Below are 25,067 nucleotides of genomic sequence, written 5' to 3'. Positions count from 1 at the left end.
CCCCAGCATTTTCAACGTTTTCGAAAGTCTCTGTTTTCGAGGTTCGAAAACGCCGGCATAGTGTAAACGACACACGTAACCGTAGCAAAACTAATGCGTTTTAAAATGAAAATGCACTAGTGTAAATGGGGCCTCTGTTGTATATATCTAAAGATCGCATCTGCACTTGTGGAAACTGCACTTATAGATAAAAGCTTCATATGTTTTGAAACCACAGAGTCATTGTAGAAGTGCTTATTTGAGGGCTTATTTAATATTCCACTGCAAATAATTGCCTGCTGTATTAACAGTGGTCTGAACTTATAACATTAACTACAAACATTAATTGAAAAATAATCAATTTACCGCATAATGTTTTGTGGTATCATTAAGAAACACTTACTCTTAGTGATGGAGTTATGGAGGCTCAGAGCTCTGGAGTTTCTTTCTGCACTTTCCATGCAGGCAGTTCTCATGGTCACATCACTGACCGATGGCCGCTCCTCAGTCCCCAGATCAGGTCCAAACTAGACAGAGAGGAAGAATCAAACAATCAAGTAGGAGTGGGCAGTATAATGACCATTATTGTAATGATATTATGGTAATTGTATATAACAAAATATTTAATTATTTGTCAGTTTTGTATAATTAAAAACATTTGATATTTCGATATAATTACATTATAAACTGAAGTATACACCGATCAGGCATAACATTATGACCACCTTCCTAATATTGTGTTGGTGCCCCTTTTGCTGCCAAAACAGCCCTGACCCGTCGAGGCATGGACTCCACTAGACCCCTGAAGGTGTGCTGTGGTATCTGGCACCAAGATGTTAGCAGCAGATCCTTTAAGTCCTGTAAGTTGCGAGGTGGGGCCTCCATGGATCGGACTTGTTTGTTCAGCACATCCCACAGATGCTCAATTGGATTGAGATCTGGGGAATTTGGAGGCTAAGTCAACACCTCAAACTCGTTGTTGTGCTCCTCAAACCATTCCTGAACTATTTTTGCTTTGTGGCAGGGCGCATTATCCTGCTGAAAGAGGCCACAGCCACCAGGGAATACCGTTGCCATGAAAGGAAACTGTGATGCACTGTGTATTCTGACACCTTTCTATCAGAACCAGCATTTACTTCTTGAGCAATCTGAGCTACAGTAGCTCGTCTGTTGGATCGGACCACACGGGCCAGCCTTCACTCCCCACATGCATCAATGAGCCTTGGCAGCCCATGACCCTGTCGCCGGTTCACCACTGTTCCTTCCTTGGAAGACTTTTGATAGAAACTGACCACTGCAGACCGGGAACACCCATCACAATTTGGCCCTTGTCAATCCTTATGCTTGCCCATTTTTTCTGCTTCTAACACATCAAATTTGAGGACAAAATGTTCACTTGCTGCCTAATATATCCCACCCACTAACAGTTGCCGTGATGAAGAGATAATCAGTGTTATTCACTTCACCTGTCAGTGGTCATAATGTTATGCCTGATCGGTGTAAAATATATCAGGGAATGTCTTGAAAAATTTTTTAACATTGCATGAAAGTGAACAGGAAAGAGATTATACTGTAAGACAGAACATTTCTGTAAATGATTATTTCTCAATGTATTCAGGCATTTAAGACAAGAGAAATTAAGACAAGAGAAAATGTAGAGAATAGAGGGAGTGAGAGAGAAAGTGATTTTATGAGGGGAAGAAGGGAAAACATGAAGTGGGAGGAACAGTGAACATACAGGAAGGAAAGAGAGAGCGAGTGGGAGAGGGATCCGAGAGGTTAAAAACCCTTCTAAAAACACTACAATCACTTTCCAAATACAGAGAGCTACACAAGCTGATCCATCAGTTGCCCTCTGTGTGGGAGGCAGGATCCTCCATACACATCAGCAGCAGATCATGACATGCTTCAGGTGATGAAATCTATTCTGTGCTATTCTGAGAGTTGTTTTTAAGTACTTTTAAGAGAGTTAATACTGTTTCTAAGTAAGCCTCATAGAGGTGAATGATTCACATACTTTCTTGATGCATCGATTACAAATCCATCTTGAAACATGGATTTTTTTTTTCAATGGTGAAGTGCACATTTTACAAAATGAATCGTGATAAGTTAAAGTATTATTCAATATTTTAAAATATATAAACATTAATATCAGGTTTCCCACAGTCATGGAAAAACTGAAAATAATAGGGAATTTTAAAAATGGTTAATTCCAGACCAAGAAAACTCATGAAAATAAATAAAATATTTTTAGAATATGGATTTTTTTTAGGTGTGCTCAGCTCAAAAATACTGAACTGTTTGTAATATTCCAAATAGCCTGAATCTACATGTAGGTAATGTGTTTACTTTCAAGCTGCTTGGTGCAATAAACATCATTTACATCCTTTGAGTGCACTTAAAAAAAAACAGAATCAAATCAGATCAAATCAAATTGTGAATAGCACTGCATCGTTGTGCATTTGCAAAAATCATTCCAGAATCAAATCTGAATCCTATGAATCATGAATTGAATTGTAATTGACAACTATTAGCTAAGGATGGACGGCCCAGGACCTACAGTATAACACCCCCATCACATGCATTTACACACACCTGTCACCAACAGAATTACAGAGGATACACAGCAAGATCAAACATCTGATCAGTACCAAAAATAGGAAAGCCGATTTGAATTTTCAAAAACACACAGAGATGTGCTAGTAGAGTTTTAGAACAGAGTTTTATGGACAGATGAGACAAAGATGAACCTTTATCAAAGTGGGAAAGCAAAAGTGCGGAGAAAAAAAGAAACTGCAAATGATCCAAGGCATACAAGCTCATCTGGAAAGCATGGTGGAGGTAGTATCATGTCATGGGCATGAATGTCTGCCTCTGGAACAGGCTCACTCATCTTTATTGATGACTTATTTAATGATGGCAGCAGAAGAATGAATTCAGAAGTGTACTAGAAAATGAACACTTTCTGGGGTCTTTCATGCTGTCCTGCAGGGAAGTTGCCCGCAAGAGGGGCAAGCTGGGTGGGGAGACTCACTAGAAAGTGCTTCATATGGCAACAGGACTCTGACCAAAAACACTAGTACTGCCAACTCAATCAAGATTATCATGGTAAAGAAATGTTGTGTCTTAGATTGTCCAAGTCAGTCTCCAGATTTAAATCCAATTGAACAAGCATTTCACCAGCTGAAGAGGAGACTAAAGGCAGAAACTCTCCAAAACAAGCAACTGTTGAAAATGGCTGTATTAAAGGCCTGGAAAAGTATTTCAAAATGTGAAACCAAGAGTCTGGTGATGTCACATGCAATTACACACACCTGTCTGCTCACTTATTTAGTTGATGTACATTTTGATAATACAGAGTTATCTGATGGTCAGAAACAAGAAATCAAAGGGCATTATGTTTGTTTGTTCCAATAAAATAATGTGTTTTGGTGAAGGAAAAGGTTGACAACTCCTGGCCCTCTATAAGTGTCATTGTATCTGTGCCTATTGTGATCATATGATCAGTTCTTGCTGATCATTCATAGTGACAAGAAAAAAAAAGTGTGCATTTCATACCTCTTCCTCTTGCTCCGGAGGCACTTTAGGTTTGACTGCCAGTATGAGGTCAGGGGTCACATCCCTAAGCTCTCCAGGGTTTTCATAGATGTGCCTGTTTCCTTTCAGCCCCACATTATCATACACATGTCTGATAGACATACACATTCACAGAGAGAGAAATATTAGTTAAAATACATTAAACAAAGAATAGAATAAAAAACATTTACATAGAAAATTGAGCTGCTCACTTGTGTGAACAACAAAGAGATTTTATGAGGATGGGATATAAGTCTTGCTATTCCAACTACTTCACACTTCACTACTATGAATTACTACTTTTTGAATTAAATAATATTTTTGTTGTCTATTTATGAGTGCTATCCAATTAAAGGGGTCATGCATATTCTTGCTTACATGTTTTACATGTTTTAGTATGTTAGTCAACACATCAAAATAAGTGTACTTCTTTAAAGCACAAGAAAATATTATTAAAACGTAATGATTTTAAATGTACATTAAAACTTTACATTTAAATATATATTACACAGTGCACTTTTTAAAAGTGTACTTAAGTGTGTTAAGAAACAGTCATTAAAATGTACTCTCTTTAAAGGGATAGTTCACCCAAAAAAGAAAATTCTGTCATCATTTACTCCCCCTCAAGTTGTTCCAAACCTGTATGAATTTCTTTGTTCTGCTGTACACAAAGGAAGACATTAACAGATTAATACATTCTGTGTTTTATATATATATATATATATATATATATATATATATTGTTCATTGTTAGTTCATGTTAGTTAATGCATTAACTAACAAACAAGACATTATTGTAAAGTACCTAAAATTAGTTAAATTAAATTATAATGAAAATGAATTTTGGACCCTGATTTGTTAGGAGTAAACAATTAAGTGTTATAGTGAAATCAGAAGTAGACAAACAGAAATCTGTATACCCTTCAAGGATGTCCTGGCATGGAGGATGTCCTTCTAATGAGTAGCTTCGTGTGAGAGAGACAGGGATTTCTGGGGTCTGACTCTTCATGCTGTCCTGCAGGGAAGTTGCCCGCAAGAGGGGCAAGCTGGGTGGGGAGAGGAGCGAATCTGTATCCATGGGCTCGGGAAATCCTATCTGCTCTACAAGTAGTTCCTGTTTCGGAGTTTCAATGTCATACATCTTATTTTCATTCTCTTTCTTCTCCTCTTCCTCCCCTTCATCACCATCATCATCATCGTCGTCATCCAGAACCCAGGCCTCGCCCGATTGTCCCTCTCCGGATTTGCTTTCTGCATCCTGGATGGCTTTCTGGTATAGCTCAGAGAAACTCCTGAACTCAGGCACGAGAACAAGAAAAAAGAAAAAAGAAAGTTTTGAAAAAGGTCAAGTGAAAACCTCAAAGTTTCAGCTTATTTATTTCAGAACAGTTAGTCATGGATGAAAAGATCAATGCTACTATTTTGGTTTTTCTTTTTTGAAGTATGTTATATAATCAAAGACTTACATAAATCATGCTGAGTAAGTCTCTTTATATAGGATTTGAAAAAAAAAAAAAAAAAAAAAAAAAAAAAAACAGTTTTTACCCAAGATCTATTTGTGTGTGTTGGTTTAGATCCATCAATAAGCATTATGAAAATTGAATGATAGTTGGCCAGCTGGTGAAACACTGGCTAAAACATGTTCACAAAACAATGAGTACTGTCCTTCATTCAATTGCTCCTTCCCCTCCTCTCTATCCATCTGTTTCCCTCCCTAGGGACATAGGCTCTCTCGCTCTCGCTCTCGCTCTCTCTCTCTCTCTCTCTCTCTCTCTCTCTCTCCCCTCCCCCTCTATATATATAGACAGAGAGAGAGTTATATTTAGTGCTGTCAAACAATTAATCACAATTAATCACATCCAAAATAAGTTTGTTTACATAATATGTGTGTACTGTGTATATTTATTATGTATATATACGGTATATATAAATACACACATGCATGTATATATTTAAAAAAAAAAAAAAAAAAAAAAAAAAAAATATATATATATATATATATATATATGTATATATATATAGTATAAATTATATATAAATATAAAAATATATATTCATGTAAATATTTAGTATATTTCTTAAATATATTCATGTATGTGTGTATTTATATATACATAAATACAAACAGTACACACACATATATTATATAAACACAAACTTTTATATTAGATGCGATTAATCATGATTAATCATTTGACAGTACAAATTTATATAAAATATATATATTATAGATAATATATATATATATATATATATATATATACACACACACACTACATTGCCAAAAGTATTAGGACACCTCTCCAATTCATTGAATGCAGGTGTTCCAATCACTTCCATGGCCACAGGTGTATAAAATCAAGCACCTAGGCATGCAGACTGCTTCTACAAACATTTGTGAAAGAATGGGTCGCTCTCAGGAGCTCAGTGAATTCAAGCATGGCACCGTGATAGGTTGCCACCTGTGCAATAAGTCCATTTGTGAAATTTCCTCACTACTAAATATTCCACGGTCAACTGTTAGTGGTATCATAACAAAGTGGAAGCAATTGGGAACAACAGAGCGGGGTCAGCGCATGCTGAGGCGCACGGTGCGCAGAAGTCGCCAACTTTCTGCAGAGTCAATAGCTACAGACCTCCAAACTTTGTGTGGCCTTCAGATTAGCTCAAGAACAGTGCGTAGAGAGCTTCATGAATTGGGTTTCCATGGCCGAGCAGCTGCATCCAAGCCTTACATCACCAAGTACAATGCAAAGCGTCGGATGCAGTGGTGTAAAGCACGCCGCCACTGGACTCTAGAGCAGTGGAGACGTGTTCTCTGGAGTGATGAATCACGCTTCTCTGTCTGGCAATCTGATGGACAAGTCTGGGTTTGGCAGTTGCCAGGAGAACGGTACTTGCCTGACTGCATTGTGCCAAGTGTAAAGTTTGGTGGAGGGGGGATTATGGTGTGGGGATGTTTTTTAGGGGTTGGGCTTGGCTCCTTAGTTCCAGTGAAAGGAACTCTTAATGCTTAATGCTGACTTGAGCTAACAATGCTACTGACACTCTTTGCACCACTCTAACATCTTGCTTAGATGACTTCTGCCCCCTTTCATCCAGACCAGCCCGCACCACCCCCTCTGCCCCCTGGTTATCCGATGTTCTCTGTGAGCATCGGTCTAGACTCAGAACATTTTAACAGAAAACACACAAGTTCTCCCCTCCTTCTCTTTGCTCTCTGAGGCAGACATTTCCAAACTCATCCTTTCCAATCACCCTACTACCTGTCCGCTTGACCCTATCCCCACTCATCTTCTTCAGGCCATCTCCTCCTCAATTGTACCTGCACTCACTCACATTATCAATTCTTCTCTTCACACTGGTACATTTCCCACAGCTTTTAAGCAGGCTAGGATTACCCCACTGCTTAAGAAACCCACTCTGAATCCAGCACTTTTATAAAACTACAGACCGGTGTCCATTCTTCCATTCATTGCAAAGACACTTGAGAGAGTTGTGTTCAGCCAACTGTCTACTTATCTCACACAGAACAACCTCCTTGACAACAACCAGTCTGGCTTCAAGAGTGGCCACTCAACTGAGACTGCCCTGCTCTCAGTTACTGAAGCCCTGAGACTGGCACGAGCAACTTCAAAATCATCAGTACTCATCTTGCTGGATCTGTCTGCTGCTTTTGACACAGTTAACCACCAGATCCTCCTGTCAATCCTCATGTCAAAGGGCATCTCAGGAACCGCACTCCAGTGGTTCAAGTCTTATCTCTCAGGTAGGTCCTTCAGGGTAACTTGGAGAGGTGAGGTGTCTAAGTCGCATCATCTTGCTACTGGGGTACCTCAGGGCTCAGTGCTTGGACCACTTCTCTTCTCCATCTGCATGTCATCACTAGGATCTGTCATTCAGGAACATGGTTTTTCCTATCACTGTTATGCTGATGACACACAACTCTACCTCTCATTCCAACCAGATGATCCGACAGTTGCTGCTCGCATCGCAGCCTGCCTGACAGCCATTTCGGCCTGGATGAAGGACCACCACCTTTAGCTCAACCTTACAAAAATGGAACTGCTCGTGGTCGGTGCCAACCCAACACTTCATCATAACCTCTCCATTCAACTTGGTTCGTCAACCATAACTCCTTCCAGGACAGCCAGGAACCTTGGAGTGGTGATGGATGATTGTTTAAGCTTCACAGATCATATTACTACAACGGCCAGGTCCTGCAGATTTGCCTTGTACAACATTAGGAAGATTAGACCCTTCCTATCGGAGCATTCCACACAAATTCTTGTCCAAGCTCTTGTTCTATCAAGACTGGACTATTGTAATGCTCTCTTGGCAGGCCTTCCAGTATGCACTGTCAAGCCTCTACAACTGATCCAGAATGCTGCAGCAAGACTGGTTTTTAACAAGCCGAAGAGAGCGTATGTCACACCACTCTTCATCAGTTTGCATTGGCTGCCAATAGCTGCTCGCATCGAATTCAAGGCTCTAATGTTTGCCTACAGAACAACCACTGGCTCTGCACCACTATACCTAAACTCACTACTTCAGACTTATGCACCCTCCAGAAGCTTGCGTTCTGCAAGCGAACAGCGCCTGGTGGTGCCATCCCAAAGGGGCACAAAATCACTCTCACGGACCTTCTCCTGGTCTGTTTCCTGCTGGTGGAATGACTTTTCAAAAAAACATTTTCAAAAAACTGCTAAAGACTTTTTCATCAACACTTGACCCAGGAATATTAGCACTTACTCTTTATTTATATCTTTACTCTTCTTTTTTAGATTTCTCCATCTATCTGTATTTATATATTAAAAAAAACCTTGCTACGAGCACTTCGCTGGTTAAACTGTGACTTAACACGGCACTTGCATACTGTTGCATTCGTGTTGATTTGATTGCTTCTACTATTCTCATTTGTAAGTCGCTTTGGAGAAAAGTGTCTGCTAAATGACTAAATGTTAATATAAATGTAATGCTTCAGCATACCAAGACATTTTGGACAATTTCATGCTCCCAACTTTGTGGGAACAGTTTGGGGATGGCCACAAAGCAAGGTCCATAAAGATGGATGAGCGAGTTTGGTGTGGAGGAACTTGACTGGCCTGCACAGAGTCTTGACCTCAACCCAATAGAACACCTTTGGAATGAATTAGAGTGAAGACTGTGAGCCAGGCCATCTCGCTAACATCACTGCCTGACCTCACAAATGCGCTTCTAGAAGAATGGTCAAAAATTCCCATAAACACACTCCTAAACCTTGTGGAAAGTAGTAAACCCTACAGATTAAGAATGGGATGTCATTAAAGTTCATGTGCACTTAAAGGCAGGCGTCCCAAAACTTTTGGCAATACAGTGTGTGTATATATATATATATATATACTGTATATTACTATTTACTATATATATCATTTATATTTATGCATTTGTATTGTTGTAAAAAATCATGGTTTCCACACAAATATGAAGCAACTGTTTTCAACATTGATAATAATAAGAAATGTTTCTTGAACAGCAAATCAGCATATTAGAATGACTTCTGAAAGATCATATGACACTGAAAACTGGGGTAATAATCCTGAAAATTCAGCTTTGCATCACAGGAATAAATAACATTTTAAAACATATCTAAATAAAAAAGTTATTTAAATTAAAAAATAATATTTTACAATATTACTGTCAAATTAATGCCTCTTTGGTGAGCATAAGAGACTTCTTTCAAAACATTAATACCGTCCCCAAAATTTTATACACCATATATATACTATAGCACTCCATCCTCCACTCCCTGCTTACTATTTTTACTTGTCAGCCCACTTTTCCCTAAAAATCACTGCAGTGTATGAGTGCTTTACATCATCTCTCCATTTTGTCCACCTTCTTTCACACGCAAATAAGCCATCACCTCTATTACCTGCGTGGTTTCCCGTTCTCGTCTGGAGGAATGACGGTGATGTGAATCTTCTGTGCCGTGCGGAGGAGTCGGCTCCTCTCTTCCTGGCTGAGGTGGACCAGGACCTGACCACAGAGACGAACAACACGAGCCCCCAACTGCAACCCACCACTCTCTGCATATCCAAACCGCTGCAGCTCAGTTACAAAGCCTTCCTCACTCATCAGGAAGCCAGGCTGACCTACTCCGTCCCGCAGGGGTGTGATCTCACGCGCCTCACAGCCTCGTGTTACCAGCTACCAGGGGAGTTAGTATAGAAGTGTCATGTTAAAATGGCATAGTGCAAAACATAAAATCTCAAAGTCTCAACTTGATTATCAAGAAATAACTTAACAAATAACAACAAATAAATGTTCTAATGAACTTTCTATTTGTCAAAGAATCCTGAAAAAATGTATCATGGTTTTCACAAAAATATGAAGCAGCACAACTGTTTTCAACATTGATAATAATAAGAAATGTTTCTTGAGCAGCAAATCAGCATATTAGAACGATTTCAGAAGGATCATGTGACACTGAAGACTGGAGTAATGATGCTGAAAATTCAGCTTTGCATCACAAGAATAAATTGCATTTTAAAATATATTAATATAGAAAGCAGTTCTTTTAAATTGTAATAACATTTTACAATATTACTGTTTTATGGTATTATCGCCCACAATAACAGTATTCACTTTACAGATATACTGTACCAAACAATATGTTCTGAAAACAAATCCCTCATTCCATAGTGCTAACAATTCATGAGATTAAAGTGCCTCTATTATGCTTATTCAGATTTTATCTTTGATGCAGTATGTAATATAGCTAGTTGTGAATGTAAAAGGTCTGCAAAATTTTAAAGATCAAAGTGCACAATAAATGGAATTATTGTCTCCCAAAAGAAAGAACCAATTCTGAACTGCCTGAAATGAGTCGTCAGTAATTCCAGTCTTACTTACTGCTCAAACCTACGTAGGTTTGTAACAAATCTGCATAATGCGCACCTATGGTCTTTACTGGCTGCCCATGAACAACGTCTACTTTGACCTGCCCTCAAACACTGTAGTTCTAGCTGAGGCTTGGAAGAGTTTGGTGCGTTTTGTCGACATGTTAGAGAAGATGCTGTTTTCTGCGCTGCGAAAGCAAATCCACATGGACTTCCAAAGGATAAAGACAGGAATAGGCTTAATTTGCGAGTGGGACAGGTGGGACATGTCCCCATCACTTTTTGCCAGGGTCGATATTGTCCCCACCACTTTTTGAAACATCTCGCGGCATGGATGTACCTAATACAAATGAAACATCTCCATTTGACTAGCAGAGCATTCATTTACTTAGTTTGTTAAATAAGAGTCGATCTGGCACTGGAATGTGTTGTTTTTTAAATCATGCTGCGTGTTCGTTGCCGCTGTTATCAGTGGCGGAAGGCAACTGTGCTCTCTTGGCACTTGTGCACTTCACACAGATGAGCACTTCAATCTATCGCTTAACGCCGTTGCAGAGACTCTCTGTTCGTTCCGGTGAAATCACAAAACAAAATGCACACAAACGTGTCCATGCTCTTGACATATAATCACTGATGAACATCTTTGGTTTTAATGAAAAAAAAAAATATATATATATACGAGGGTGGATTAGAACCCAGAATCTCTCTGACACACTCAACAAAAGTTCTACCACCACACCATTATCATTCAGATGTGAAGAATCTAGGGACTAACAATAGATTATATTATAATAGATGTAAGGATGAAACTATCATGTTAAATGTGATAAATTAAGCTCAATGTACAATTGAAACTGATTTCTGGACATTGTAATGTTATTTTTTCTGCAATTGTTATTGTTGGGAATTGATACGGTAAAACCAACACCATTGTTACTGTTCATTTCACTGTGTATCAAGTTCTGAGGAGATGAAATTCAGATATGGTAAAGGATGTTTTGTTTCCGACACACACTGTAAGCGGTAGACCAATCACAACAGACTGGGCCATCTGACCAATCAGAGCAGAGTAGGCTCTCGGAAAGGAGGGGTTTAGAGAGACTGGATCCTTGATCTAACCATTTCAGACACTGTGAGAAAAGAGGTGCTCCACTATATATTATGAGAAAATTAAAGTGTTTTTGACCATGGATGTATGTAAACCTATTGTAGGAGACCTCCAAAACAAAATTAGAACCCTTTAAAGTAGCATAATAGGGGCACTTTAAGTGCTGCAGTTTAGTGAATTTACCTCATCAAAAGTTTTACTTTCTAATTGTCTACTGCAATATTGTGTTGTCAGGAAACACAATCTATAGATAAACTATAAGTAATATAGCTTTGCATGCTGCATTACATCTCACCTCAAGCCTCTGGACAACCTCCTTAATATCCTCAACTTGGCTGTCCAACATTGTCACGGTCACTGCCTCGCCTCTCTCATAGAAGATATCCAGGCAAAGGCCACCCTGAGCTCCAATCTCGGTCACAGCTTTCCAGCCAATGACATCGCGGCAGCTGCAATTGAACACGACTGTTCTAGTGGATCGCTCTATGAGCACGACTGACTCCGCTGATACGCCAAGCAGGCAGGAGAGGCTAAGACCGTTGCTCTCGCCGCCCTGAATGACGGTGACGGCCCACACTAAAGCGCCTGCGCTATGAAGCTCTGCACCTTTAGCTCCCTTCAACTTTTCTTTGCGCTTCCCGCCCAGTGACAGCAGCGGGAATTTGGTGGAAGAATCAATGGGTGTGGTGGTGACATAGTTTTCCGCCAGGTCTTTCAAGTACTCTTGCCGTGTGCGTGTGGCCATAGAGCGAAATTTTTCAGATTTCTCAGCTGCGTTCTCTGCATTAATGGCTTTGGCAAGGAGAAAGTCACGGAAGGCAGAGGAACGTGGGAAGCGTGCACCTTTAGGGAAGAGAGGACCAAAGAGAGGGATGTCCTTGGAACGAGTTACTGCAACTCTGAGAAAGGTGAAGATAGAGACATTTTTAACATTTTGATAACATTTTATATGTGTTTTTACGTGTCTACTCTCTCACCTGTAATAGGTGTTGTCGGTGCAGGGCTCGTGTACTCGGACAATGATGAACACATGCTGAAAGTGAGAACGGATGGCTTTGGGGGTGAAGGGTAAAGCACCTGGCTCCTGGAAGACTATTGTAACAATATCATTCCCTATGTGCCTCTTCCTCAGTAACTAGAAGAGAAATAGAGAAAAGAGAAACTTAGATATTATGTGGACAAAAATACTGTTAGTTAGTTAATTTGCACTGAATTGCTTGAGAAAGACATTTTTATTCTAAATGTAGTGAATATGCTACCAAATAAACTGACCTTAGTTGAAGCGTAACTCTCTACGGATAAATTAAATGTTTAAGGAATCCTCCGATCATTGGAATAAAATAGCAGACTGACTGAACTGCATCAGTAAGCTCTCTTTTTACCCAGCAGACTACAATTCTTTAGACATATAGCCTATGATATTGCTGACATTCACACTCGATTACATTTTAAGAGAGAGAACAAATTACAATTTTGTTAGTGCCTCTTCAACACGAACCCATCCTAAACAGCGCGCCGCTGTGTGCACCGGTCCATGTTGTGCATATCAAATAAAATCAGTCATAATAAATAAATGTCATTTCTTATTTTTTTTGTATTAGTATGGGCTACGTTCACAATGTCAGTTTTTCGATTTGACAACCGCATTTATTTACAGTGTGAGTCTTGAAATGTCCAGTTCACATAGCAACTTACAGTAGTGTCTCGAATAGGCTACTGTCTATATGAAGATGCAATGATAGTCAAGCCATATTCTCTCATAGCGACAGTGACCAAAGAAACATCAAAGATGGTGACATCCATAAAACTGAAAAGTTTTATCATTTTTGACATGACAGAGTCCAATTATTTATTTATTATTTATTAACCGACAGCAGCTTCAATGCAATCATGCGCTAGCAGGACGCCTTTAACCATTGCACTCGCATCTCACATCCTTTGCAGTGTCTCGCGCATGACGGCATTTGTATGGAAATAGAATTGTTCCATTATTCCAGATAAACAGATTATGATCCACAAATAAATTTAAAGAGATTCACAAAAAAATAATCATATGCACAAATAAATAGAATGAGACCCACAAATATATGTCAGGAGTTTCACAAAAATGAATGAATTTCACAAATTAATAAATAAAATGAGATTTGCTAATAAAAAACATATTCACAAATATGTTTTTATGTCACAAGCACAATTCTGCCTGGCATTCATTTGTGAATCGGTTTCCGCGCATTTGTGAATCATTTGAGTATCTATGATTTACTCACCCTCAAGGTGACTATCTTCTTTCAGACGAACACAGTTGGAGATATATTTAAAAATATCCTGGCTCTCCAAAGGTTTATAATGATAGTGAATGGGGGGCATGTTTTGAAGCCCAAAATAAATGCATCCATCCATCATAAAAAATAATACGGCTCCAGGGGGTTAATAAAGGCCTTCTGAAATGAAGCGATGGGTCTTTGTAAGAAAAATATCCATATTTAAAACTTTATAAAGTAAAATAACTAGCTTCCAGCAGATGGCCCTACGCATTGATTTGCGGCGGAAGAGTGAACTCTGACCCGACGCATGAAGTAATGATGAACGCGGTAGCGCAGAGGATAGAGCAAAACAAAACACCGCTCACGAATTAGAAGTCTAAAATAAGAAATTTTAGAGGAAGAGGAGCTTGAGTTTGTTGCACAGCCCTATTTGTTTAAATCGCGAGAGGCGTCTAAGCTTACGATACCCCTACATCCTGTGTCATACATCGCATCAGACGATTACTCATTTGGTGTACTTGCGCGGTATGCGTACGGTCGACAGGCGGAAGCTAGTTATTTTAGTTTATGAAGTTTTAAATATAGATTTTTTCTTACAAAAACCCATCGCTTCGCTTCGGAAGGCCTTTATTAACCACCTGGAGCCATATGGATTATATTTATGATGGATGGATGCATTTATTTTTGGCTTCAAAACACGCTCCCCATTCACTACCATTATAAATCGTTGGAGAGCAAGGACATTTTTAAATATAAAAATTGTGTTTCTCTGAAAGAAGAGTGGCTTGAGAGTGAGTAAATCATTGGATTATTTTAATTTTTTATCCCTTTAACGTTACCATTGTTTGCAGAGAATATCTACTTGAGTTCTTTTTAGATTATGCATTTCATTTAAAAGTAAAATGTCCAGCAGTCAAACACTTGATCACACAAATAATATTTCAAAGGAATTAGACTTAATAGTTTTTGATTGTAAAAGTTATTTACAGAACCCAAAATAAATACAAAAAAGTATTTTACAGCAACGTTTTTATTTGCATTATCCACTCATAAAAACCATAGTACATGCCGCAGTGATGCCGAGGCTCGTGCTGTTACATCATTGATGGTCATTCGGGCTCATATTTGGTATTATACATGGTATTATGCAAGTGTGGAATACTGTACTTTGGGAGTAGCTAGCTGCATTTACATGGACTGTAATAATGTGATCCTTTGTTTATAATGATTATAATGCCTTCTATTTGCTGCGTGCTGCAGTTAAAAAATGTACAAAAAGCAATTCACAAATGAATGCCAGGCAGAGCTGTGCTTGTGACATAAAAACATACTTGTGAATATGTTTTTTATTAGCAAATCTCATGTTATTTTTTTGTGAATTTAATTCATTTCTGTGAAACATATTTTTGTGGATCTCATTCTATTTATTTGTACATATGATTATTTTTTGTGAATCTCTTTACATTTATTTGTAGGTCATAATCTATTTATTTAGAATAATGGGACAAAAACACCCCCATACAATTGAGTCGCGCATAGAACAGAAAACTGTTGGGAGCCGCTATGGTGGAGAACAGTGGCTGGATCTAAAACCTTCAGATCACACACGGCTCATTCCCACGCTCTAAGTTACAGAAAGTGAAACCACACAAAAAAACCACTTCGCAATGTATGACGTGACAGACAATTAGTTGTCCAGTCCAGTTCTATTCACACGGTGCACATTTTGTGAGAATGCGGTTGTGAATCCTGAAAATTTGCGGGTGTGAGTTGTCACTCCCGTAAATAAATGTGCTGTGTGTGAACGCAAATGTATTAAGGACTCAAATACAGGACTGACAACCATATTCTGCTGTGTGAGAAACATGGCCATTATTGATGCTTATTCAATTCAAATACAGTTTCTGTATGTTATTTATGCTACATATAAAAATACCTATTATGATCACGACTAAGTAGTACTGTATTTAATTTCATTTTCGTATTTAATTTTACTGTTAGTTACGCAAGGCAAAAGTTAGAATAAAAGATAAACTTAAAGTCACATTATTTCAACACAACTTTTGCTCATGTACTGTATTTGAAGGCTGCTATTGGAATATTGAGGGTAAACGTCATATTATGCGACTATGCATTACTTTACAGACAGCTTATGACCTACTGGCTACAATCTGCCTTAAGAGCAAACAGTGCAACCAAATGAAGTATTGAGTTAGTTACAAACTAACTAGTCATTACTAAGCCTCTAGTGTGGACTTTACATTCCAATTTAAGTAAGAAATTACTAATGGCTGGTGCAACCTTACCCAGGTCTCTTGCTTTACTAAAAAAATAAAATAAAAAATGAAAAGGCCTATTTATTGAAAGTTGCCAGTGACACTTGTCACCTCTTTACTATTATATTTTGACAAACAATATTAAAGATAAGCAATTCAACAAATTTATATTTACCATTTGCACATAGATGTGAGATCCTAATTAATAGTTATAGTATTCATATCATTGTCCTGTTCATTTGATGAGTAATGGTTTTTAGAAATGCCTCTAAGTGTTTAAATGGGATGTTTGTAGGTTCAGTGAGTTACCTGTTGTGTATTGTTGGCCGTGTATGGAAGCATGGTGGAGACATGGAACATGATCTCGTAATCCTGGTAGCGAGTATACAGTGAGTGTGTTCCTGTGGAGTCGGCTGCAAATAACAAACACACAAACACTATTATTACACACCAAATCAAAATCTGTTATCTCTTCTTTCTATTTTCTGCATATAGACTGTAAAATTACTAATGTTTTATGCTCACCAAGGCTGCATTTATTTGATCAAAAATACAGTAAAAACAGTAATATTGTGAAATATTATTACAATTTAAAATAAAATACAAGAAACATTTCTTATTATTATCAGTATTGAAAACAGCTGTGCTTTCCGTGACCGTGAGACTTTCTTTTTCAGAATTCTTTGATAAATAGAAAAGTTCAAATGATTAGACTAATAGATTATTTTTGTACCAATGTAGAAGTCTTTACTGTCACATTTGATTCATTTATTCATCCCTGCTGAATGAAAGGATTCATTTCTTTTAAAAATGTGTGTGTGTGTGTTTTGAGGTTTTTTCTCACTTTTGGTATCTAGTTGTGCTCTGTATTTCTCCCAGCCCTTGAGTCGCACTCTGTCTCCAAGAAGGTCCAGAAACTCATCAAACACTGGGCCAGCACTCTCATTGTTATACATGTCCTCTTCAGTGCTTTGTCCTGCTCTGCAGTACATAACCCCCACCTTACGCTGGAAATTCAACTACACACACACACAAAACACACATTAACAAGGATAAAATTACAGTTACCTCCCCACCTTGTTTTCTACACGCGCAACACCATTCTTCCTCATTGTTTCATTAAGCCTCTTTCACACTGCATGCACAAGCAGCACAAGTTTATTTTTTACTGTCTGTTCAGAAATATGGTAACATTGAGGAAAACGACACTTTTCAAGCCTATACACTTACATATATATATATAAGTATATATACTCACACACTGGCATTCAGAAGATTTTTTATGTTTTTGAAAGAAGTCTCTTCTTTCTCAAAAAGGCTGAATTTATTTGATCAAAAATACAGTAATATTGTGTAATATTATTACAATTTATAATAACTGTTTTCTATTTGAATATATTTTCACATGTAATTTATTCCTGTGATGCAAAGCTGAATTTTTGTCTTCAATGTCACATGGTCCTTCAGAAATCATTCTAATATGCTGATTTAGTGCTCAATTATTATAATTATTGTTGCTCAATTATTTACAAAAGTTCTTTTTATCAACATTTAAAACAGTTTTTGCTGCTTAATATTTTTGTGGAAACTGTGATATGTTTTTTTTCCAGGATTCTATGATGAATAGAAAGTTTAAAAAAAAAAAAAAACAGCATTTATTTAACCTCTTAAGCCCTGAGGGTATTTTCAGAGGTTTTTTTTCTGAGCGACACACACAAAAAAAAAAAGACTCGTAACTCCAAAACTATAGCAAGGAGAGTCAAAAGGTTGGTATCGCTTGAAAGGAAACTTTTTAAATTTCTAAATTTGGACATTCTCATGCTGAGAAACTGCAAATAAACAGTAAAAAAAAAAAGAAAAGAAAAATGTGGAAAAAAGGGAACATTTACATATCTTTCGAATTTAAAATGGAATATCTCATGAAGGAAATAAGGTAGGGGGTTCATCATTTATCGTGATGTTCCTCTATATGCGAGCTGTATCTGGATCAAATTTTGTGGTGATCGCATGAAAAAATCAAAAGTTACAGCATTTGGAACAAAGGTAGGCATTTTTGATTTTTTTTTTTTTTTTTTTCTCTGAGTGTCATGCACAAAAATAAAATCTCTCAAATCTCTAGCAAAGAGAGTCAGAAGGTTGGTATCATTTGAAAGAAAACCTTTTACATTTTTAAATAAAAAAAAATAATTAAATTTGGACATTCTAATGCTAAGACAAAAAATAAAAGTTTGCTCAAGGGAAATTTTTACATATATTTCATATTTGACATGCAATAACTCAGAGGAAATAAGGTAGGAGGACAATTCTTTTTTGGTGATGTTCCTCTATATGTGAGCTGTATCTGGATCAAATGTCATGGTGATCCAATAAAGAATTCGAAAGTTACAGTATTTGGAACCAGGGTAGCCTTTTTGTTTATCCATTAGCGCCCCCCTGATGGGCATTTTTAAAATTGTCCTTTTACGTGGAATAACTCGTGATCGGCGCATGAGATTATGTTGATTTTGGACTCTTCAATCGGGAGAATCCACTGTAAGTAATGATGTGCAGTTTTCTACAATCTATGCATGTTTCATGAAGTTATAAGCGGAAATGCCAAGTGATAGCTACATTTTAGTTTTAGTCAGCATCTGTGTGCCTGTATATTACAATTGAAAACAGTTATTTTAACAATATTTGTTTTTACTGTATTTTTGATCCAATAAATGCAGCCTTAGTTAGCAGAACAGAAAATCTTAATTATTCCAAACTTTTGACTGCCAGTGTCAGTGTCTATATCTAATTGCCTTTCAGTAACCTGCAAACACAAATCGTCAGTTCGCCAGAATTACAGAAAGCAGCTCAATGTAAAATCACTTACCCCCTGCTCATCCAGTTTAAGGAGTGTGTCTCTGACTTTAGGGGACGTGGAGGCCAGTCTGAGGCAATGTAGGTTGAGCTCAGGCAAAATAAACTCCAGCAGTCTCTTGGGTGAAAGGCCACGTGGCGTGGTGTGACGTGCTGCGGAGGGAACAGACTCCTCCATGATTGAACCTCTCAGGGTCTTCAGCTGCAGGAAAATGACAGGGACAAGACCAATTAATGACAGCAAAAGACATAATGTAGACTCAAAGGGGTTATATCATATATTTTTTATTTATTTTTCCCGTGAGGTTGATCATATTTGTGTTGTATTCATAATTATATAAAGGCATTGAAAAAAAGTAAAGAATACAACTGTAAAACCTCAAAGGTTTAATTTCAAAACAAACCTTTTCCTTCTGAGAGGTCACAGTAGTAATGTTTTTTTTTAAAGACACTAATTTATTTTTCTGTCTGTCAAAAGTTGAATACACATCTTAATCTATATAAAGTACTGAGTTAGGGTCTGAGGACAGGTGCTGTACAGTAAGTAATAATGTAATGCTATATGTTTTTTGTAATAATAATAAATAAAATGGTACAGTTGTGTATGAAATTTTTTTCTAATCGAAATTAGTAGCAACAAATGGACCTCAAGGAAAAAATAAAAATGATAAAGTATAGGATATAATTCCTTTAAATGAATGAGTGAAAAGGATTTAAAATGTCTTCTTCGACTTCTTCTGTGTGTGAGAGAGTCTTGTATTTACTTCAGTGGTCCTGAAAATGATTCTGTAGTTGTACTGGGACCCACTTGATCCCTCTTTTTCCTCCCTGCGAAAACTGACAGCCACTGGCCCCAAACGATCATCGATGCCAAAGAAATTCTGATGGTCTGGATTACAAGATGGAAAAAAGGTTAAGAATTAATACAAAATGTTGACAATTAATAGAGTTAACAATTCTGTAAATAAATAAATAAATAGTGAGAGTGAAAACAATATGAACAAACACCAGAATACTAAACACCAAAATAAAAGGAAACTATGATTGTGTAACCTTTAACAGCTTATTACTGAGATGAATAAGCATGCATGATGGCCAAACTACTGTGTTTGATAGTGTCAAGAGTCTGAATTGTGTTCCACCTGCATTTATTTTGAGCTTTTTTCCTACATATATGGACATCAGACTTGTATTGGCCCTTATGTACATTTATGTCCAGATTCAGAACTAGATTGCCAATAGTGTGTTGTCTACGTCATGACCTGGCAAAGCTGCACTTGACAGCTTGTTACAGTCACAGTTGTATTAAAAATTAAGGCTAATAGATTCCCCCCTTTTAGATTTAATATGCAACTGTTTCTACAGTGATATTTTTAGTAATGTGATGTTGTTTGAAAATATTATTATTTATATTTGTGCAGCACATCCTCTGCAATCCTATCCTGGCATTTGATTAGACAGAAAATGTGATAATACTCTGAAGTGGAGAATGAGTCATCAAAATTGTTGATCCGTACTCTCTGCACCCCCTTGTTTGAGAACCACTGCAGTAATGCATACATACAGTGTTTTATGTCTAAAAAAATATATGTGTAAGAGTTATTTTTGAATTATACTCAGCAAAAATACAATTATATATCAAGAAACCAAAAAGAGGCATATTTCTGATAATAAATAAAAGGCCAAAATTAGAGGCAGACAGGTGCCCCTCATCACGTCTAAATGAAGGTGCTGCTTGCTCATCTAGACAAGCAGTCTCCCTGACCACTGCAGACACAAAAGTCTACTATTTTAACTTAACCTTGGCTTGAGTATAACCAAAGCAAAAAATACATTTATTTTTTATTCCATTGAACACAAAAGCAAGTCTAAGAAAGAATGTTAGGGACTGACAGCTTTATTCTGAACCACTCACTGCATTGAATGTGAATGGTGATTGTTGCGCCATCTGTTGTACTGTTGTGGGTCAATTTGCATGTTGTTCAGTGTTATTAGTCCATTTGAATGTAATTTACTAAACTTTTTTGCATCACAGGGGCCTTTACAGTCAGAAATATTTGTCTTAGAAGACAAATAAATACAAAAGAACAAAAAGATATACAATAACAGTACGTTGGTTTGACAAAGGCAATAACAGACATGGTTCCAACACTGTTAGAAAAATGTGCAAAAGCCACACCTTTACAACAGCTTGTGACAACTTTGTACCTTCTCTACCCCTAAAAGGTGCATATTAGTACCTTAGAGCAGGGGTTTCAAACTCCTGGAGTTCCTGGAGGGACACTGTCCTGCAGAGTTTAGCTCCAACCCTAATTAAACACACCTGAACCAGCTAATCAAGGTCTTCAGAATTACTAGAAACAAAGGGTGTGTCTCAATCAGCTCCCTAGTTCAGTAGTCAGGGCACTGATCAGGAAGTCGGCCATTTTAAGGGCTGTCTCAATCGCAGAATCCTTCAAGGGCACTGAAACGTTCGCTCCCTAAAAAGTCCCACAATGTACCATGAAAACCAGGGAGCATCGATGCTCACTATGCTCCCTTAATGGAAGTTCTGAAGCGCAAAACTTAAATCACGTGAGCCAGCTCACTACACATAACAACGCTCAATAGATGTTTTTTAAAATACAAAACATTATATTATTATATTTCAGCATAAACATACATCGCTAGACAGGTAATTAACATAATCTAGCTAACATTTATAATTTATTTACAGCTGAAATGTTGCACGTATATGTAACAAGTATAAAAGTATTTATTATAATGTACTTTAAATAACATTACAAGTAATGTCAGAAAGATATCAGCTCTGCTTTTGCTCATAAATACCAGTAGTGATGTTGTACAACGAGAAACATTGCCATGTCGCTGGAAATAGAGTCATAAGTGTCCTTTACTGTCCTTACCAGTGCCCGAATTCATGTACACGATATACTGATTCACAAGCTTGGGAGCAAGGGAGCTGATTGAGATGTACCCAGAGATTATTGGTCTTATTATTGGGAGATACGAATTTCTGTGGCTCTACCATTGGAGAAAGCGTAACGGCTAGCTTGGATCACGTGTGCAATGATAACCAATCGCGTTACAGTCTTGACGTCATTGAATTTTTGTACAACAGCCAATCACTGTTTGCGGATACCATAGAAATGACTCAGAAATGCTGTAAACTGAATCAAACCTGTTGCGCAATTGCTTGTGACTTTTCTTATAAAACAGCATTTTTTCAGTGTAAACTCTAAAAATAGATCAATACAAAATGAATGTTTAAGAGCAAACATGTTGAAGATTAGCCAATGGGCTGTCAAGTCATTAAATGATAAGTTATTTCCTCACAAATGCGGTTTATTCAGCATAGTTAAGCCTCTCCTCCATTGACATCCATTCAAAAAAACAAAAAAAAAACAAAAAAAACACCTTGTCTCCTTCCTTCCTTAAGTACCACAGTGTTAGCAGGCGTTATGCTTCAGCTAAGGTTGCAGGCTTGCCTTCAAGTGGCTTTGCCAGAAACTTCCAGGCAGGTGTTTTGGAGCTAGTTGGAGATATACTCTGCAGGACAGTGGGCCTCCAGGAGTGGAGTTTGACAGATGTGCCTTACAGTTTATATGTAATAGGCAGGGGTTCCCAACCACATTCCTGGAGCCTGTCCAACACTGCACAGTTTGCATGTCTCCTTTGTTTAACACACCCATTTAAGGTCTTGGAGTCTCTACTAATGAGCTGATGATCTGAATCAGGTGTGTTTGATTAAGGAGACATGCAAAACATGCAGTGTTGGGGAGGCCCCAGGAATGTGGTTGGGAACCCCTGCCTTAAGGTACTACTATGAAACTTTAAGGGGTAAATAATGCACAAAGATGTCCCTTTAAGGTGCATATTAGTGCCTAGAGTGGCTACATTAAAGTACCCTATAGGGTGCCCAATCCTGTTCATAGAGATCTACCTACCTACAGAGTTCAGTTCAACCTTGCTCCAACACACCTGTCTGTAATTATCAAGTGCTCCTAAAGATCTTGATTAGCTGGTTCAGATTAGCTGTTTGATCAAGGTTGAAGCTGAACTTTGCAGGAAGGTAGATCTCCAGGAACATGATTGTGCATCACTCCTTTAAGGCTAATGCCCAAGCTGTTGCAACCCCTAAAAGTAAAAGTTTTGCACATTTATTCTAAGAGTGAAATAGACTAAGCAATGAAAACGAGTATGTGATATGATTCTTCATAAAGAGCAAACAAGCAAAAGTGGTTCACCACACACACTCTCACCTTTCATGTAGAAGTATTTGTGATAGTAACGAGCCCCAAGGTCTGCATGCTCTATGAAGTAGTTACTTTTACCCTGGGGCTGGACGTGGCTCTCCCTTGGCTCCTCTAATACGGAAACAGCATCGTTGGGGCTTTGAAGACTCCTCCACCTGCACCTGCTGTGCAGGCCAAGCCCCACGCTCTCCTCGCCACCCATCTCATTCCGAAAGTGAGGACAGCTGAGCAGGAGATCATTATCATTCCCATCTCCTTCGTCCAACAAAGACTGCTCTACATCCTCCGAACTAGTCCCACTTCCCGTGCTGCCCCCTCCACCCTGAGAAACTGAGGAAGGTGTGGATTGCGAGAGCGGACGGAGTTGAGAGGCAGCTGACGCACCAGATGTGATGTTCTTCTTGCGCCCAATGCTGTCCCGATTGGTGGCAGCCTCCGTCAGGTCAAAGAGGATGCTCTGTACGTCATAGTGTGCAAAATTGCGCACCCAAGCACCGCCTGGGACTTGTTCACAGGAAAACTGAGGGGCCTGTGGAGGGGATGGTTTGGCCTTCTTACCGAGCCCCTCTGGTTTCGGGGGCTTGACCGGTTTTGAAGTGTCTACTGCTGGAGAACAGTTTCCTTGATATAAGTCGTCCAGCTCAGGAGCTGCCTCTTGCAGCCCCAGAAGAACAAAAGGATCTCTGAAGCGTAAGGCATTGGGACTGAGAGTGCCTTGTTCTTCGGCTCCAGGATCTACGGACTGTGTCTGTCGCTCCAGTGAGGAGAGGCTGCCGTATTCTCGGTGGAGGGACTCTCCCTGCCCTGCAGTTCCAGTTTTGTCCCCCCCTGCTCGAAGCAACTTCCTCCCGACCTGCCCTGTTGAATCCAAATCGCCAAGGGTGACGTCACTGTTGCTGCGCTGCATTATGTGTCCACGACCCACTGTCCTCAGATTCAGCGCAGCTGCATTGGGTGTGACGCTGTCACTGTTTGTTCCCTCTCCCTCTCTCCTGGGGGGCCATTCGGCCACGACTCGTGTCCGCATGCTACCACCATCCTGCTTGGGGTCAAAACTCACTCTCGCTAGGGGCGGGCGTGGACTCTGCCTGCGGAACTTGCGGATGAAGAGATCGTCTGACTGCATGACGCCCTAATGATTTGAAGTTGTGGGAAGCTCTCACTTTTCAGTTGCCCTTGCCCCTTTTTCTTACTTCTTCCTACCAAATTACTGCATCTGTGTGAATAATTCAGGAGTTTTTGAGAAACTCAAGTGACGGACACAAATGTTTCTGTTCTAGCCATGAACACCGAAATTCTCCAGCACTGCCAGCAGAGCTCCGTTCGATAGGTTCCTCATTCACTAAAATATTCAGAAGGGCTGAGCGCAACCTTCTGCCTTGGAATAAAATAACAGCCGCACAGGCTCCAGATATGATTTCAATCTCTCATTAACCATTTTAAATTCTAATACACAACAGTACTCTAATCATTAATGTTATAGGCCAAACCCCAGCAGATTGTATGTGGATTGATTGAAGTTGGACCTCCTCTTGACTCCCAGTCGGGTTTATTCTGATTCAGGTACACCTCGTCGTGACTCTCCGTTCATGGCCAACCACAAGCTCTTTGCCCTTAGGGACCACGGCTGCATCCTTCACTGAATTCCTGAAACACAATGACATGTAGGTTATTTATAGTTTCTACATAATAATAGATGTTATAAAAAATTTTTTTGCAAATTACATGCTTGGGTTGTATGGCAGTACATTAGATGCTGTTGTAAATTCTGCTGTACTGTTTATACTTTATTATGTGAAAAGATCTGTGTGGATATTAGTGGTAACGGCTTTAAGTTTTCGTGCATGTATCTTTAAATGCAAATGAGCTGCTGCCTGCCG

At 38.6% G+C, this 25,067-nt stretch overlaps 1 protein-coding gene across 6 annotated transcripts in view; it reads right to left on the bottom strand.

Annotated features, from left to right (window-relative positions):
- The window catches only part of zmp:0000001168 (signal-induced proliferation-associated 1-like protein 2), a 63,988-nt gene that overhangs the window by 19,486 nt on the left and 19,435 nt on the right, over nt 1–25,067 (bottom strand). For all 6 annotated transcript variants that reach the window (XR_007930831.1, XM_051899216.1, XM_051899215.1 and 3 more), the window contains exons 2-12: nt 23,194–24,834; nt 19,696–19,820; nt 18,945–19,133; nt 16,929–17,103; nt 16,394–16,497; nt 12,522–12,679; nt 11,840–12,443; nt 9,470–9,744; nt 4,476–4,847; nt 3,538–3,667; nt 383–506 (exon numbers count right to left, since the gene is read on the bottom strand). Coding sequence is in view for 5 of the 6 variants with exons in the window: in XM_051899216.1 (XP_051755176.1) it covers nt 383–506; nt 3,538–3,667; nt 4,476–4,847; nt 9,470–9,744; nt 11,840–12,443; nt 12,522–12,679; nt 16,394–16,497; nt 16,929–17,103; nt 18,945–19,133; nt 19,696–19,820; nt 23,194–24,313 (3,376 nt within the window). In the remaining variant the exon portion in view is untranslated. The remainder of the gene's footprint in view (nt 1–382; nt 507–3,537; nt 3,668–4,475; nt 4,848–9,469; nt 9,745–11,839; nt 12,444–12,521; nt 12,680–16,393; nt 16,498–16,928; nt 17,104–18,944; nt 19,134–19,695; nt 19,821–23,193; nt 24,835–25,067) is intronic.

This window comes from Ctenopharyngodon idella, chromosome 7, assembly GCF_019924925.1.
Source record: "Ctenopharyngodon idella isolate HZGC_01 chromosome 7, HZGC01, whole genome shotgun sequence".
Classification (NCBI taxonomy): domain Eukaryota; kingdom Metazoa; phylum Chordata; class Actinopteri; order Cypriniformes; family Xenocyprididae; genus Ctenopharyngodon; species Ctenopharyngodon idella.
This window is presented reverse-complemented; position numbering and strand designations above follow the sequence as displayed.